The sequence below is a fragment of the Uloborus diversus genome, chromosome 6 (assembly GCF_026930045.1).
Source record: "Uloborus diversus isolate 005 chromosome 6, Udiv.v.3.1, whole genome shotgun sequence".
NCBI classification, from domain to species: Eukaryota; Metazoa; Arthropoda; class Arachnida; order Araneae; family Uloboridae; genus Uloborus; species Uloborus diversus.
The window spans coordinates 29,724,639-29,741,473 of NC_072736.1; the positions used below are offsets into that span (position 1 = coordinate 29,724,639).

At 35.4% G+C, this 16,835-nt stretch overlaps 1 protein-coding gene across 1 annotated transcript in view; it reads left to right on the forward strand.

The window, feature by feature from the left end:
• The window catches only part of LOC129225090 (GDP-D-glycero-alpha-D-manno-heptose dehydrogenase-like), a 34,818-nt gene that overhangs the window by 4,349 nt on the left and 13,634 nt on the right, over positions 1-16,835 (forward strand). The window contains exon 2 of the mRNA XM_054859645.1: positions 14,225-14,356. Coding sequence (XP_054715620.1) covers positions 14,240-14,356 — 117 coding nt within the window. The 5' untranslated portion in view covers positions 14,225-14,239. The remainder of the gene's footprint in view (positions 1-14,224; positions 14,357-16,835) is intronic.

The following is a 16,835-nucleotide window of genomic DNA, read 5'->3' on the forward strand; positions in this document are numbered from 1 at the left end:
CACACACATATATATATACACATATACACAAACATACACACACATACATACACCTACACACATACACAAACACATACACACACTAACACACACACACCTACACACTCACATACACACAACTACCCACACACTCATGCCTGCACACAGACACAAACACATATGCCTACACACATACACATACCCCCCTCCCACACACATACGCACAACTACCCACACACTCATACCTGTACACATACACAAACACACATACCCCCACACACAAACACACACGCCTACATACACACACACACTTGTGATTGCGAAAAACATAATTTGAATTCAAGATGACTAAATTCAAATTAATTTTTTTTTCTTCTTCTTTCCTGAAGTCCCTATTTGCCTGCGACTTCTGATCCCGATTTTATAAACAGAAAAGATCTGTATTCCAATAAAGGGCAACCTTGTGTCTGCGAAACTAAAAGGTTATTGCGTTTCAATAAAAACTCTCGAAATAACCTTTTCTTACGCTGCCAAAATTTAATTTTTCAGTTTTAACTAGAGATTAAAATCTAATTCGTCAAAGAAATAATTTTTTCAGGGCCATAACCTAGTAGCGTAGATAGACTTCGGTGCGCCCCCCCCGCAAGGTTTAAAGTTCCCCCCTTCCCGTAAGAATTTATTTTGATAGAGTATTATTTGTTCTTACTGCGTACGCCCTCATACCTCTTTGCCCCCCCCCCCCAGCGCAGCGGGGATGCTATGTACGACACTGGCCGCAACCACTTTTTTTTTGGGGGGGGGAGTATCAACACATGTCTCATGAAATCTATATGAGCAATCAAGTTTGATTTCATTATTTTTTCTACTGATTTTTGTTTCAAAAAGTCAAGCTATTCCACGGTATTAAACATCAGCAAATGTAAACGGTGACGTGTCTATTAAATAATGAAAACAAAAATCGGATATCTACATACATAATTTCACCTTTATTAAATATCAGATGTCTTTTTAGTAGCTCAAAAGAATAGATATGTACTCATACACACGCATTCGAAGAACATATAAAAGTCATATTTTTTATTCTTACAAAATGTACTAAATACAGAGTTTGGAACTTTTAAATTTAAAGAATTTTGATGATTTTGTTCTCTGGTATTCGAAATCTGAACGTAAACGCTATGTTGTTTTGTAAGAAATGATTTTTAACGCCCGACACACAAAGGAATGGGGTTATAAGTTTGACGTGTCTGTGTATCTGTATGTATGTCTGTGGCACTATAGCACCTAGAATGGACCTATTTTGAAAAAAAAAAAATTTTCAAAATTAGAGTTGATCGAGATTTTTCTTAGCTATTTTGCGCCTTCAGATGGCATTAATAAACGAAGATATTAATTAAAAACTTCTGAAAGGTTTTTCACGATTTTTGCAGTGAAAACATATTTTAAAATTTAGTACCAAAACAAAGTTTTTTTTTTCTGCGTCTGATAGAATGTGTTTGGAACTTCCATTTTATACAGAATACGAATTATAACGCTTTTTAAAGCAGATTTTAAGTACGGCTATTCCTTTATTCAGCAATTAGTAACCAAATTCATTGTTGGTTGACAAGGAAATTAAAAGCAATGATTTAAAATTTGCATCTGTTCCCAGTTTCTATTTGTTAACAAATAAAATACTAGGAATTGTTTTTTAAAAGCATAAGGATTTTAAAAGGATTTTCAATTTTCCCTCTTAATTCTAGATTTGCGACACAGACAAGGTATTTTTTTTAATTTTAGTTACTTGTTGCAACTAGTGATAACCACACTAAAAATAAATGCTGGAGATAAAGCACTTAATTTTGTACAATTTGTCAATAATAATGGTTTCATTTTGAAATGTGATATAAAGAAATAGATAAATAAAATACACTCAGTAATAATAAGTTTTTCAGTTAACATATTTTGGAACAGTTCGAAAAACTTGAGCCCTAAAAACCCACCCCGTAAATACAGACATGAATTCACAAGTTTTTGAGCGAAAACTAAAATTACTGATCATATCAATCAGCAATTCCACGTGAGATCATTTCATTTTCATCATAGTTTTCATTTGAATAATATAAACAAAACGAATCGGTTTTTCGATGGAAAACAATTAGGCTGAATATAGTTACTCGACGTTAAATCCCGGTTATCACAAATTTGCCATTTCAACTACGTTTGCGCGCGGACTTAGCTGATTTCAAAAGTCTTGCTAAAGTTAGTTACAAACATTTTAAATTTGTTAATAAATACGAGATGGCAACAGATAAAATTAGAAATCACAAAGCTTTCTTTGATCATGGCCCCACTGAATGCGCTGGCGCTTTCAGTGGGGCCATGCTTTGATTTAGTTTTTATTCCTCTGTAAATATTGAGTTTTTGCGTCTTAATTATTAATGGATTCGGAGTCTGATTTTTCTATGAAACAATGGTCCTTTTCAGGGCTAAATTTGACTGTATAATAAAAAGTTGTTTATACCTAACGTAAAATATCCGCAAAAAACGGATATGTGTACTCATATTCCAATCATTTTTGAAGTACACAACGTTTTTGACGTTTATGAAATAAATTTTTCGAAAGCAATAAATATTAGTCATTTTTCACTTTACATTATAAAGATTATCAGTTATTCATACCCGTAGTTTCATATAATATATCACGAAATGGCTGTGAAAATATTATAATCGCATTCCATAGACTAATAATAAGAGTAGACCGAGCTTTCCCAGACTTGCTGATGAAAAAATTGGTTCATGGATACATCACGTGACTGGTGGGAGGCTTGGCGAAAACTTTGGCGGCATGGTTGCTAGATGGCAACATTAATCTATAGTTTGGCACTCGACATGTATTTTAAGACGTAATGTGTTTTCATTATAATTTTTTCCCAGGTGCAGAGATTGAACTGTTTTTCTTTTAGTTATGCATTATTTTGACATTAGTAATTAGTTTTTTTATCACAGTTTTCAGTAACTTTTATTTCATTCGGAACTGCTACGTCAGCGTTGGCGTAAACGTAATGGCGTTTGAAATTGTAGGTAAAAATCTTACCGCTTGCCGATTCTTTTTGGGCGCTTGCATCTTTAGTTGCTGAGAGAGTTATTGAAATTGAATAAAGAAAATGCACAGTAATATCTAAACGAAAAACTCACTATATTAACAAAATACTTACAACTTGGAATAACAAATTTACAAATCGGACTCCATAAAAGATCATTCTTCCGTGTTCCATTAATTCTATTTATTTTATTTCTCGCGGGCGTTGATCGTTTGCTGCGATCAACGCCCGATTCCGCATTATTTTTATTATTATTTTTCTAAGTGCTGGAAAGTAGGTTTATAAAATCTTAATATATAAAAATCAATGTCCTGAGATAACATATATACATATATATATATATATATATATATATATATATCAGTTGATCGTTTGCTGCGATCAACGCCCGCTGTTGCTAGGATATCCACCAGCCACATGGCTTGGTTTATGAGCAGCAAAAGGGTTGCCATAGCTCAGTCTATTCTTATTATTAGTCTATGTCGCATTCATTAATTTGTTGGGACTCTAGCTCAGCCTAAATCTGAACAAGCAACACGAAATCTTAAAACAGAAAACCCAAATAGCTAAGTCCGCGCGCAAGCGCAGTTTAAATGGCAAATTTTTGATAACCGGGATTTAACGTCTAGTAATATAGTTTCCCCTTTTACTGAGCTACAATTTAAGAAAAGAAAAGTATTTTCGCATTATGTTTTCGTTATTTTAGGGTCTAGTCATGAAAGTTCAAACTAGAAACTTTTTCTAGCCCCCCCCCCCCCCCCAACGTACGAATTAATTGAAAATAGTTTTAATTTTACGAGCGCAACGACGTTGTTACTAAGGTCAAGAAAATGCGAAACAAGGGGACAGCAAAAGATTTCTTTGTAGTGAAAACCCGCAGAGAGAGCCTAGGTTTTAACTCATATACTAGCCTGGTATTTGAGAAACGTTTAGGAATTGCTGTGATCCTCTCCCTCCTCCATCTCTCTCTTTTTCCATGGGCGTATCCAGAGGCGGCAAGGGGGGCTTGGGGTGTGTCGTTTCCAAAAAAGTTGGACGTGATGCGGGAAAACGGTGATCATATTTGGATTCAGGGAGTCATTTTGTATAAAAATCAGCAAGAATTTTGTCAGAAGCATTTTGAAGCTTTTTTTTTTTCCTTCTTTTTTGCCGTGCAGTATCATTTTTTCAAAAATTATATTAAAATTTGAGGTGTCAAAGAGCAAGATTAATGAAAATTTAATGAAAATCTAAGATGGCCAGTAGAATGGTTCAAAAAAACCTTTTTTTTCAGCTAGAGTCCAGGACACCCCTATAGTATTATGCTGTAAAACCCTATAGTATTATGCTGTACTAATAGTATTATGCTGTAAAAGTTTTAGCTTCTTACTCCAATTTTAAGAGGGTACTCAATGACACCGTAATTTAACATTAGCCCTAGCATTGAAAATGCCACAAATTTAAGAAACATTTAATTCCCCAACTGTTTTTTTTTTTTTTTTTTTTGTAAATAATTATTTTATTGCATTGTATATGCATATTATTAGTGTATATTATAATATGTAGCATTGTTTTTGCAGTTCAGTGCATTTTTTTAACCCCCTTCCCCATACTTATGAAGTTTGGGGGAGGGGATTGAGCACTCTCTTTCAGTTCAAATAGGAAGCTAAAATTCTTCCAGTATATTGATATCCACAAGTCTAAAAATATTGAGGAGTGTCCCGCTATCTATGAGAAACTTTTTTTATATGTATTTTTGAACCACCTTAATGATCAGGCTGAGAGGCCTGTTTGACATGAAATGACCCTAACATAAAACGTTTCTCATTTGAGTTCATTTTGTCGTTGATAAAATACCATTCGCCTCCTCTCTTTTCACTGTCATTTCCTTTAAAAATCCTTAACGTTATGCTTTGAAAATTCTCCTTCAAATTATTTTTACTGAGATAACTAGCAACCAATAGTTAATTGCAAAAATAAGATATACTTTTTTTTTCGTGTAAGTTTTTTTGATACTAGTGGTACCCGCACGGCTTTGCCCGTAGTTGGAAATTAAAAGGTCATTCGGTTCGCCTGTATATTTACAAATAATGGATGACGAAATTTCTCGCCAATTGGCTATGTTCATTCGCTCTCCCATTCCACGTCATGATAATTTCGTAATTTATTCGTCCATCTTACAATAATTTTGCTTCGGAAAATGTTCTTAAAATTGAAAAAGAATAAAATCGTATCTTCGAAGAATCGCTTCGAGGTGCACACCCCCATGGCTACAAACTAACTTTGTGCTAAATTTCATGAAAATCGGCCGAACGGTCTAGGCGCCATGCGCGTCACAGACATCCTACAGACATCCAGACAGAGAGACTTTCCGCTTTATTATTAATAAAGATTACACACGCATATTAGTTAATAATGCAGCACTTTAGCTTATGAATTCAACAATTATTACGCAAGAAAATAAAAATACTTCAGCTAAATGTAGCTACCCAACCGCTCATAATTTTTGTCCGTCTTCATTTTTTACGAAACAGTTTAGAGATTTCCTTTGCTCTTATTGGCGAGAAAAACCCAGCTCTAGCTAGAAAATAATATCGCTAGAGAGATAAGCAGAGTCAGTCTATGTTGATTGGAGAGATAAACTCTCCTTCACTTTTTATCGCTGTTTAAAGCGAGCGACAATTGAGGCATTTGACTAAATTTAGCATTCTAAAAGATCATATCAGCTGGGGGAAACTCACGTGCCAGACGGAATAACTTGTTCGCCTCACGTTTTTATGTTCACACTAGCTGTACCCGCACGGCTTTGCCCGTAGAATAAAATTAAAAGATCATTTGGTTCGCTTGTATATTTACGAACAATGGATGATGAATTTCTCGACAATTTACTATGTTAATTTGCTCGCCCACGTTGTGGTAATTTACTCGTCCGTGTTATGGTAATTTGCTCGGTAAAATGTCCTTAAAAATGGAGTGGAAAAAGAACAAAATTAAGTTTTCGAAAAATCGCTTCCAGACGCTCACCTCTATGCTACGAACTAATTCTGTGCCGAATTTCATGATTATCGGTCGAACGGTCTAGACCAGCGGTTCCCAACAAATGGGCCGCGAACAGCGTGTGACTGGGCCGTGGACACTGGTCGAGAATCAGAACCAAAATAAATCTTGGGGTCTCAATTTCCGTCCTTTGCGAAAATTTCACTTTTTAAATGTATCGTCACTCAAAAGCCAATAACTAATAGCCAATAAGGAACTTGAAGATTAAGATTTTTCATATTTCTTAGGAACTTTCCCCTACAATAGAAGATGAAATCTAATGAATCAGAAACTCCTTCAAAGAAAATTGCCCAAAGAAACTAGTATTAGCTTCAAACTTCAAGTTAGAAATGCTCTTCCTTTGTTGAACTATGGCATGACTAACCAGTGTATTGAGACACTTGAGGGGCTTTTCGACAACATACCTATTTGATTGAGACTTTTGATTGCAGTTTTAAAAAAAAAATCATATAGAAATGCATTGAATGTTACGAGTTATTTGAGACTAAAACTATCCATGTTCAAACCAGATATCAACTCTCTGGTGGAGAAAAAGCAGCGTCTTCGATGGAGCTTTAACTTAGATGACTTGTTTTCGAGTTTTCTTACAGCTATGCCAACTAAGTGAATGCTAAAAAGTTATTTTCTTTCTTAAAAAATATTTTGAAAAATTGTTCTTTACAGTATATTTACATCAGTGGTGCAACATTAGGGGAAAAGGACTCTTCAGAACTCCTTCTTTTTAACTCACTTTTAATCCTAATACGGTATATTATTTACACTTCAGGACAGTTATGAGCAGATGCCCCCCCCCCCCCTCAGAAGGTAAATTATGGCTGCGCAAATAATATATAGTACTTAGTGGGCCTCAATGGTGTTTTCTACGAAATTGGTGAGCCGCACAACTAAAAAGGTTGGGAACCGCTGGCCAGCACGCTGGTAACGTGACGTCACTGCAGAAGGCGATCGGATCGCGAAGCGCAATTGAGACTTTCTGACGAATTCAGTGTTATTTTAAGAACATTTCAATACAAGAAGCTAATTTTTTCCCTTCCTCAAAATCTAATATGTTGATATATATTGTAAAGTGTTTTTCTTTTTTTTTTTTCATTTAATAGAAGTTTTGAAAATGTTTAAAATAATGTTCATTTGAAAATACGTATTTCTAATTTCAACCATCATTTTATTTTCGGATCAACAATTATCTTGTAACAGTTATTACAACTGCTGGTCAAAAATTTCTTTTTAAAGATATGAACCTTATTTTTTACATACACTTCACAATAAGTTACGTATGAAATTGAAAACCCCTGTAAAGTATCAATTGGAATTTTAAAAATAAATTTCAGATAATATTTGTAGAAATTTCAATGATGAAGTTTGTCTCAATATATAAATTAAAAATATCCGTTAGTCACTTTTTTCTAATGCTGATCAAAGCTATAAAACCCAAATTATTATTTGATCTGCAAATCACTTCATAACAAATATTGTTCATTTTAGCTTTATGAAACATATGCATGATACAATTTAACAAATAAGTTAAAAGTGAATTATGTCCTGAAAGTTTCAGAGTTTGTGTGTGCAATTGAAAAAAAAATGATTTAAATAAACAACCAATTTTGAAGACAAAATATTTATTATAATTACACACATTTATTTACATAACTAGAATTTAACACATAAGATAATTCATAGCAGGTCTGACAACATTTTAAATATTTTTAAAACAGTTTTTAAGTAGAGCAATGGATCAAAACCACTTTTGATCCCGAACAAACTGAAAACATTGTGGTTAATTCATAAAACTCCTATGACTCAAGATATTTAAGTTACTACTTTTATTTTACATTACGACGATGTTTTAATGAGTTAAAAAATCTTTCTCTAAAAGTGGAACAGGGAAAAACTATTTTTGGTTCTGAAATAATCAGAAAAATGGTTAAGTTATAATTCTAGCAATACAAAATACTCCAGTTACTTCACAATAGTTAAAGATTTCTCTCATATATTCGTTTTGATTATTTAGCTAGTCATAATATTTTAACTTGCAACAATTTTCTAAAAATATTTCAGTGATTTCTTTTTCTCTCTATCAGGAGAAAAAGTAAAATTATATGACAACACATATAACTCATAACACATGTAAGATCCTGGGTTTAGAAACAAAAGCACAATATGAGAAGAAAATTTTACTACTGAATTTTTTTTTGCTTTCGCTTTATCGAATCTTTTGGACCGGTTTTCTTTTCTACAATATTTTCAGTTTTACTTTTCTTTGCAACATTTTTCTGCTTTATGAGGGAATCATTTTTGTTTTTACAGTAGTTTTTTAGTAGTGTGTTGGTGGAGGCTCTTAATATCATTGTCATAACTTAGAGTTATGTCGCTTGCAGCTAATTAATAGCATGTCTTTACTGTACAGAACATTAAGTGTCTCTTGCAAAGCTGTATTTCGTTGATTTGGCATTTTGAGAAATTTTTCCTCATAATCACTTATTAATTTCTGAACGATTATGAATATATATATATATATATATATATATATATATAGGGAAATAATTACATTTTATTTAATGAAAATAATACATTAGGCCAACAAAATTTTATTTACCTGATTTTTTGCTCAATACCATATTTTAATTACCATATTAACTGATATTTTTAATGTAATTACTTACTGGAAGTTAAAAAAAAATAATTTGAAATTTAATTATTGCTATTTTAAAAAAATAAAAATTATGATGCGTAATTTTGCAATAACTGCACTAATCTAATCCTTCTATTATTTTTTATGTAATTTCACTTGAGTTTTCTGTTTTTTTTTTATTACTTATTAAAATGTTAGTAAAATTTCTTCTACATCAATGGCATACAAGTATGAAACACCTCCATTTCCTTAGAGCAAAAAATTTAACAAAAACTGCTGCAGAATATTTTTTAACTCGTTAGAAAAAAAGCATTCAAAGAATATGCCGTACCAAAAAAAAAAAAAAAAATCTTTGTTGTGAGCTACAGACTAAAAGAAAGGCTTTATTAAAATCTATGTACTTGATTTAATAATCGACATGATTTAATATTACAATACTTCAAGTAAGAGATTTCAAAAAAATACTTACCAATATAATCTAATTCAGAGGAGGCCACGTGCTGATTCTAACGACGTTCAGGCATGTCGTACGCTTCATCTGCACCTGCTACTATCCAGTTGACCACTGAAAGAGAGGCGAGAAAGAAGAAGGGGGGAAATTCCATCGCCTATTAGTGTGACGTCACGGCGAAACTAGTTTCCAGCCTTCTGGCTTTCCTAGTCAAGATGGCGGTGGCGTAACACACATCCCAGAACAGACACAGACTTTCAGCTTTATTATTTGTAACGATAAAGATGAAAGCAGTGTGTGTGTGTGTGTGTGTGCCATGAGCGCCTATATACAAAATTTTAAGTGGCGGGGCTCAGATATTTCTCCCATTGTTTAGTTGGATATTTTCCCCATGGAAACCGATTTCTGATTAGTTATTAAAATTTAACATTTTTGACGACGTATTCATCAATGGCTGGAGAGCAAGGAAGTTCCAGGAGGGGGAGCGGAGCTTGAGCCCCCACTTGCCTTCTATATGGGGGCCAATGTGTGTGTGTGTCGGAGTTCATGCTTCAAGTGAAAATCCCGTGCTGCATATTTGTAATTAGTTCATTCGAGTTGAGACAGTGGCGTAGTTACCAGGGCCTGATTACTGAATAGGCCAACTACGGCTGAAGTTATAAAGTTTGAATACAGGGGTCCCAAAAAATATTTGGCCTGGGGCCCCTCGATATCTTAATCGGACCCTGATAGTTACAGGTTTAACAGGATTGACCAACTGTTGGAAGAGGGGTGTTTTTAGGAGCACATTACTCTTTTTTTGGAGGGCTCTCGCTCTTGGGGAGGGGGGGGGTCTCAGTTCTCAGTGATATTCGGGGGGGGGGAGGTGCCAGGCCCGTTACTTGGGCAATCAGGCAGGGGCAGATGACTCTTCTTGCCTTTTTGAAACATGTGGAAATCAGGCACTTTTGTACGCATGATGTTTCTATAAAAAAAATGTTTTGAACACAAACCCTTTGCCAAGGAAATTTTGAAATGACGGGCCTTGGGTCCCCGTCACATTGTATTTTTGAGAGCCCTTTTCCCATCACTTTTAAATTGGGTGTTTGAGAGAACCTCTTCGGGGTCCTTATGCCGTGGGAGCCCCTCGCAACTGAGGACTAATTTATCAAAAGGGAACATATCTACTTTCTAAAACTGTTCAAGAGGTGAGAAAAACGAATTAAGGTAAGAGCAAAATAGTTGTATCAACTTCTCTGGGTACAGAATTGAGCACGAAAGCACAGCAAATCATGGTCCAGAGTAAGAAATGTTTGTGTAAAAAAACCAAGCAGATATCGCCATCTTAATTTTGGATATGTGCCCTTTTGAACGAAATCCTGAATGTTGAGAATTCCAATTTCACCAAAACCCTAATGTTTCACCTTCTCATATTCTCTTATCGAAATACATGAACCTAACAGTAGTGGATTAAAATTTGAGGATTTTGGACATGTGTTCCTTTGGATCTGAAAGTCTTCGTACTACAAACTCTTTCAGGATATATCCCCTTTTGTTCAAAATAAAACGCTCAGAGGACGGATTTGTTACCTTTTAATCAAAAAGCCAAACTTTATCATTAAATAGGACTTTTCACGTTTTGGACTTCTTGAGAGCAAGTGATTTGATAAATGTCATCTGAAAGATGTAGGAAATGTCATAAAATGATTTTTTCTAAAAATTGGCTCTATTCCCTTTTGATAAATGACTCCTCAATTGTGAAATTTGCGACATGGTAAATTCATCGCAGATCTGTGGTCTATACACTGTTAAAACCAGGGGTTCCAGACGAGAGAATATATTCCCCCTAAGGTGAAGGCAGGGTACCGAAGGGTGCCATACCAGCCAGGAAACGCAGCAGGGGTGCGAAAACAGCAGGTAATCGCAGAATGAATCGTTACGCATGCGCGTTGACTTCGACATTCATTCAACCACTTCAATATGGCGGACGCAGGATAAGTAGCTCGATGTTACGTTCACATTGAATTAAGTAAAATATAGGATTAAAACTCTTCTAGGATTAAAACTTTCGAGGATTCAACTCCAAAGTAACAAGTAAGTACAGCTTTTGATCACTTTGTTGCTTTCAGGGCTTTCAAACATAGTTAAAAGTGTTTTTAAAAGTACGTTTACTGCTTTTTATTGTTTAACGGTTACTGAAGTGCTATTTCCAACATTCAAACCGATACTAAAATTATCTCATTATTTTCTTGAGTACTCGATAAGCAACGTTTAACCACCACATTATTGACCAGCAGTATGATAATAATTAACAAGTGAGATGAAATAATGAAAAAAATGATTCTGTGCTTCGTAGATTATAAAACAGAATAGCAAGCGGGAAAAAATGAACGAAAAAATAAAACTCGTTCCGTCTAGTAGTATTTTTTTTTCATTCAAGTGTTTGAATCATTTCCTGTTAGCGGTTATCTAATTGGTGTTATTTTGTGAAGCCGATAATATAGCGTTCGAAATTTCTTTTGATTTTTAAAAGTGGCGAAAAACTTCTAGTCTTTAAATTTAAATATATTTGTGACAGAGAAAGAGAGAGTTCTTTGATACCAAGTAAAGGGGGTAGATATTTATTGTTTTATTTATTTTTAACATTACTGAAAAAAAAAAAAAAAAAACTCATCAATACGCAGAATTTTTTGACACGTTTTTAACGGCCCCAGAGTTGTTATTTTCATTCTTATTATTTATTTTATTAATTTCAAAAAAAGGATAAAAATTTCACTGGTCCGTAATTCTTTTCATTTGCTTTTACCTGTAGTGGGTCAAAAGAGGATGAGAAACACTGAGTTAGAGCACGATCAGATGAATTAAAGCAACGCTTCTTAACTATGTTGAAAACTCTGAAATATGATCAAATGCTGTAATTACAAGTTTTAATCTTTTCCAGTGCTTAATTCAATGTGAAAAATGTCCAAAACGTAGAATACCATGAATCAAAACTAGACATATGTAAAAAAAAGAACAACTACACAACTGTATTCAAAAACACACACAATACGGAAGAGGGGGGGGGGAGTAGGATCTACAGTAGAAATCAGTAAGGGTGCCATTTCTCTCTCAGAAGGTCCTTTCTGGTCACCCCAGCTGCCTATCTTTTAGAAGGTGTCTGTTTTTCACCCAAATAAGAGGTGCCATTTCGGCTCCATATTGGGTGTCGCTGGTGAACAAGCTTTTCACCCCTGAAAGGTGCCAAACGCAACCTGTAGTTTTAACAGTGTAGTAATAATAAATCTTCTCTAAACCAGTGGCTCTTAACCAATGGTACAAGTGGCCCTTGAGGTACAAGAAAGTCTGCAAGGGGTATCCAGTTCACTATGGAAAAGTATATGAATCATTGCTAATGATAGAATTTAAACTGAGGCATGTGTTTCAGCAATATTTTGTGTAATCCTACCCTGAAGTAAAAACTTGGTTAAGGGTATTCTCCGTTTTCCACGAGAAGGCATTTGACTCCTCCTTCGTCAAGTGGTATCCAATGATTCTATTTCGTTGTTTTTGGCAGAAGGTATATTCGGGGATCATAGCATTTTGTTGTAAAAGCAGCAGTTTTAAAATATAAAAGCAATGGAAATAGCAACAGACAAGTGAAGCAAGTGATGTAAGGACACTAAGACTTTTTTGCACATTAAAGGGCACGCCCTAGCATAGGCGCGCGCAGAGCTTCAGAAATGGGGGTACCACTGTACCAGGAGGTCGAAATTGCGCTTGGAAAGACTCCCATACTTGCTCGCTTAAAGAAAATGTTCAAATATTGTGCGTAAGAAAGCGTTTTTAAAGTGTATGAGGTATGAAATAAATGAACCTAAAAATGTAAAATTTTAGCCACTTTGTATAATCTTCCATTTTTATGTGCTAATGGGGTACCACGGTACCCCTGGCGACCCCCGTGCGAGCGCGCCTATGCGCCCAAGTTAAGGTTGTCTGGTTATCTAATTTAGAAACACGTGGATATGATTAGCGACCACCCACGCGCACAATGGAACTCTGCGTTAGAGGAGGTGGGGCTAAGTGCCGTCTCGTGAAAAACGGATAATAGTTAACTTCTGAACTAGTATTAAAAGGACACATAAGCAAGCAGGGCTTGCTTTGAAGTAGCTTCTGAAGTATAACCGTGAAAAGGGGTTTTTGAGTTTAACTCAGGGGCGTGCACGGTGTGGGGGGAGGTACACCTGTTAGCCCGCGCCCGAACTTGAAGGGGGCTCAATATTTTTAGAACTAGGGTTGAAATATAGGGGTAAACAATATGGAGGGGGAGCGGAAAAGTCATTTTTGACGGGCCCAACAATTTCTGTGCATACTTTTAATATTTAGGATTTTCACCCGCATTTTTAATTTTCTGTCTGGGTAATAAAACCTTTGCAATAAAGCATCAATTAAAATAGAATAAATAATAGTCGATGATCGAGTAACCAGCGTGTTGCAAAATGAAACTCGTGCCACAGAATGATAATTTGATAATATATTTTGGTAATGTTTAACATGTAGGAAAAAAGGCTTTATTATGAGGTTCAAGACTTCCCACTTAATTTCCGCAAAAGTTCTTTTGTCGCATTGGCTATGTGTAGTTCCGGTAAACTTTCATGCGCTGTCATCTTGTTTGCACAATAACGTTTGACCACAGACAGCCAATGCAACTGAGGAACTTTTGCGGAAATTTAAGAGGGAAGTCTTGAAACTCACTCCTTATAGTCCAGATGTATCTATCCCCATGGGATCCCACATCTTTTTGGAAACTCAAGAAGGCTCTTCGGGGGGAGAAAGATTTATTCGAGCGATGAAGTAAAGGAGTGCGTGTATAATTGGTTTCAGTAGCAGCCAAAGGATCTTTTTGAGCACGAATTATGCGACTAACTTTTCCACTGGGATAAGCGTTTGAAATATTTTGGTCAGTATATTTGAAGAATGTTGAATAAAGTCTATTTTATAGCCTCTGCCTCGTTCTTTATTGAGTGACTCTCGTACATTCTTACCGCCTATTGTCTTGCATTTAAGATGATTTCGTTTTTCTTTCAGACGATCAAGCTGAAAATGCCGAGCAACGGTCACAGTGAAATTGCAAGAAATTTTAGCCATGTTCTAGTGACCGGAGGTGCCGGATACATTGGATCTGTACTTGTTCCTCTTCTGCTGAGAGAAGGTTTGGAAGTAAGTTACATTTCGTGAGTCCATTCTGTGATTTGAGCAATCAGATATCCAGGGCCTGATTACTGCACAGGCTGCCTAGGCCTGGGGCCCCCTCTTCCTAAGGGGCCCCAAATTATTTAAAGAATTATGCTTAGCATTAAAACTATACGAGAAACGCACGTATTTTCAAAATAATGACTTGTTAGTTGGAAAAAAACTTTCGTCAATGAGAGAATTTTTATTCACTTTGCCAGTAAAAAATTTACCATGTCGTAATTAAGAGAGGTCCTGTCCCCAAAAGAGATTCCTAAATGCACATGATTTACATAATTCTGTGATAGGCAAAGGGCCCTCCTCCAAATATGCATTCCGACTAGGCTCCAAACCTGTAAATCTACCACTGCATTCCGCTATAGTGCCTTCAGGGGTCCTCCAAATTATTGTGAGCTTAGGGCCTCACTTTTAGTTAGTCGGGCCCTGCAAATATTTGATAAATGACATTGTATTTACCCACCGGAAACATACGTTTCGAGAACGATTTCCGTAACCCTGATACAGTAACCCGGTTATCACATCCAGAAACTGCAGTTTCGTTCCTGTTCGAAATCATCAGTCTAGCTTAGTAACTAACCCGGACTGGGAGGCAGATGTCACCTCATTGAAGCTGAGAGGACCAGCATACTGGTAGATAAAGTAATTTTATCTCAACATAGCAATTGTCCGCAGGAATGATGCTGTTCAACTCTTGAATTGAATGCAAAGCTTGGGTACTTAGCAGCAAGTTACCACCCCTAAGTCAGGGCTAAGGCAGAAGTGCATGCAGTATACCAGACTGCTCGGTTATCTCATCCAGAAATCCAGACTGATGAGTTTTAATAAGAACGAAACTGCAGTCTCTGGATGTGATAACCGCGCTGTAGATTACATGTAGTTCAGTCCTAGCTCTGGACTAGGGGCGGTAACTTACTGCTAAATCCTATGAAAGTAACTCAACTCAGCCGCAATTTTTCTCCCTATTACCCGAAAAAGAAGTAACCATTTGTCAAGGTTCAACTTATTGGAGCCACTATATACCTTGAAGTTCTTAAACGTTCCACAGAAGCATTGTTTCTTCGTGCTCGGAACAGAGTGTTTTCACTTCCGCCGACGTATAAAAACTTAGCTCATTCTGGCGAATGTTTTCTCTCGGCATTAACTCTGATGACGTCGTGCGCAAACTTAAAATTTCGCTATTCGTTAAATAAATCAAATTATCTTTTTTTTTTTCATACTTTAATTTAAATCGTAGTGCAACAATAATATTTCAAAAAGAAGGACGTTTTTTAAAAATAAAACACTCGGTTATGTGGCTAGAAAGTTCGCAATACGCGTGAACACTGGACAGCCCAGGAGCGGATACAGGATTTCATTTTAGGGGGGGGGATCAAGCTGAAGAAGTAGTCTTGTACATAAAAACTACATCTTAATGGACAACATTTTGCTTGAACTTTGGTCTCTGAAGCTGTCAACAAAAGGCACAAAATCGGCCACTAGTTGGTTGCAAACTTAATAAATTTTAACTATTATAAATTAAATACTTAAAGAATTATTAATTAAAATTAATTAATAATAATACAATACATTAAAATGACCTAGTTAAGTTGTATTCTAATCTGTTTAGACCAGTATTCACAATAGCCAACACAATAAATAAATGCTACAAAAATCTAAAAAAAAATAAATGTTTTATGAACATAATAGATTTAGATATTGATTAAATATTAGCATAATACTCGACACAGGACACACATCCATCTTTGATAAGAAGTTTATATGATACTCGACACATCCATCTTGTGTGCAGAAAACAAAAATAAAACCTGACTTAAAATAATTGTAATAAATACGGCGAAAATCATCTTTAAAATTACATATTTTATGAATATAATTAGGACCATTGATGGAATACTCAAACTCACCGACTCTTTTCAATTGTAGAAAAATCAAAGGAGAATGAAGACATCACAGTCTCAGAGTCTGATACAAGAACTCAGAATATGTTTCCAACGGTTTTGGGTTCATGAGTTTCTTTTCAACTTTTCAAAAATGACAACAATGTTTTGTCATCCGAACGCTTCATTGTTTTTGTTACAGGTAGTCTTTTTTCTAGCAAACGCGGTTTTTTTTCAGCAGTTTCCATTTAATACGATGGGCTAATTTACGAGAACCCTCGTATGACGAGGTCTGGGTAAACACGATACTAAAATTTTACATTTCTTGCCAGACAATAAGTCCAAATCACAGCAGAAAAGAATAATCAATCAACAGAAATTTTACACAAAGTATTTACACATTACTATAACTATCAGCGATGGGGCGACAGACTCTTTGTTTCATTATACTGGCGCCTGAAGACACTGTTTCAAGCAGAGCTAATTTACTGCCTAATAGAAAAGTGACATGTAATACCCCCAAAAATGAAAATTCAAAAGTTATGTATTACTCTTTTTTGTGGTTTCAA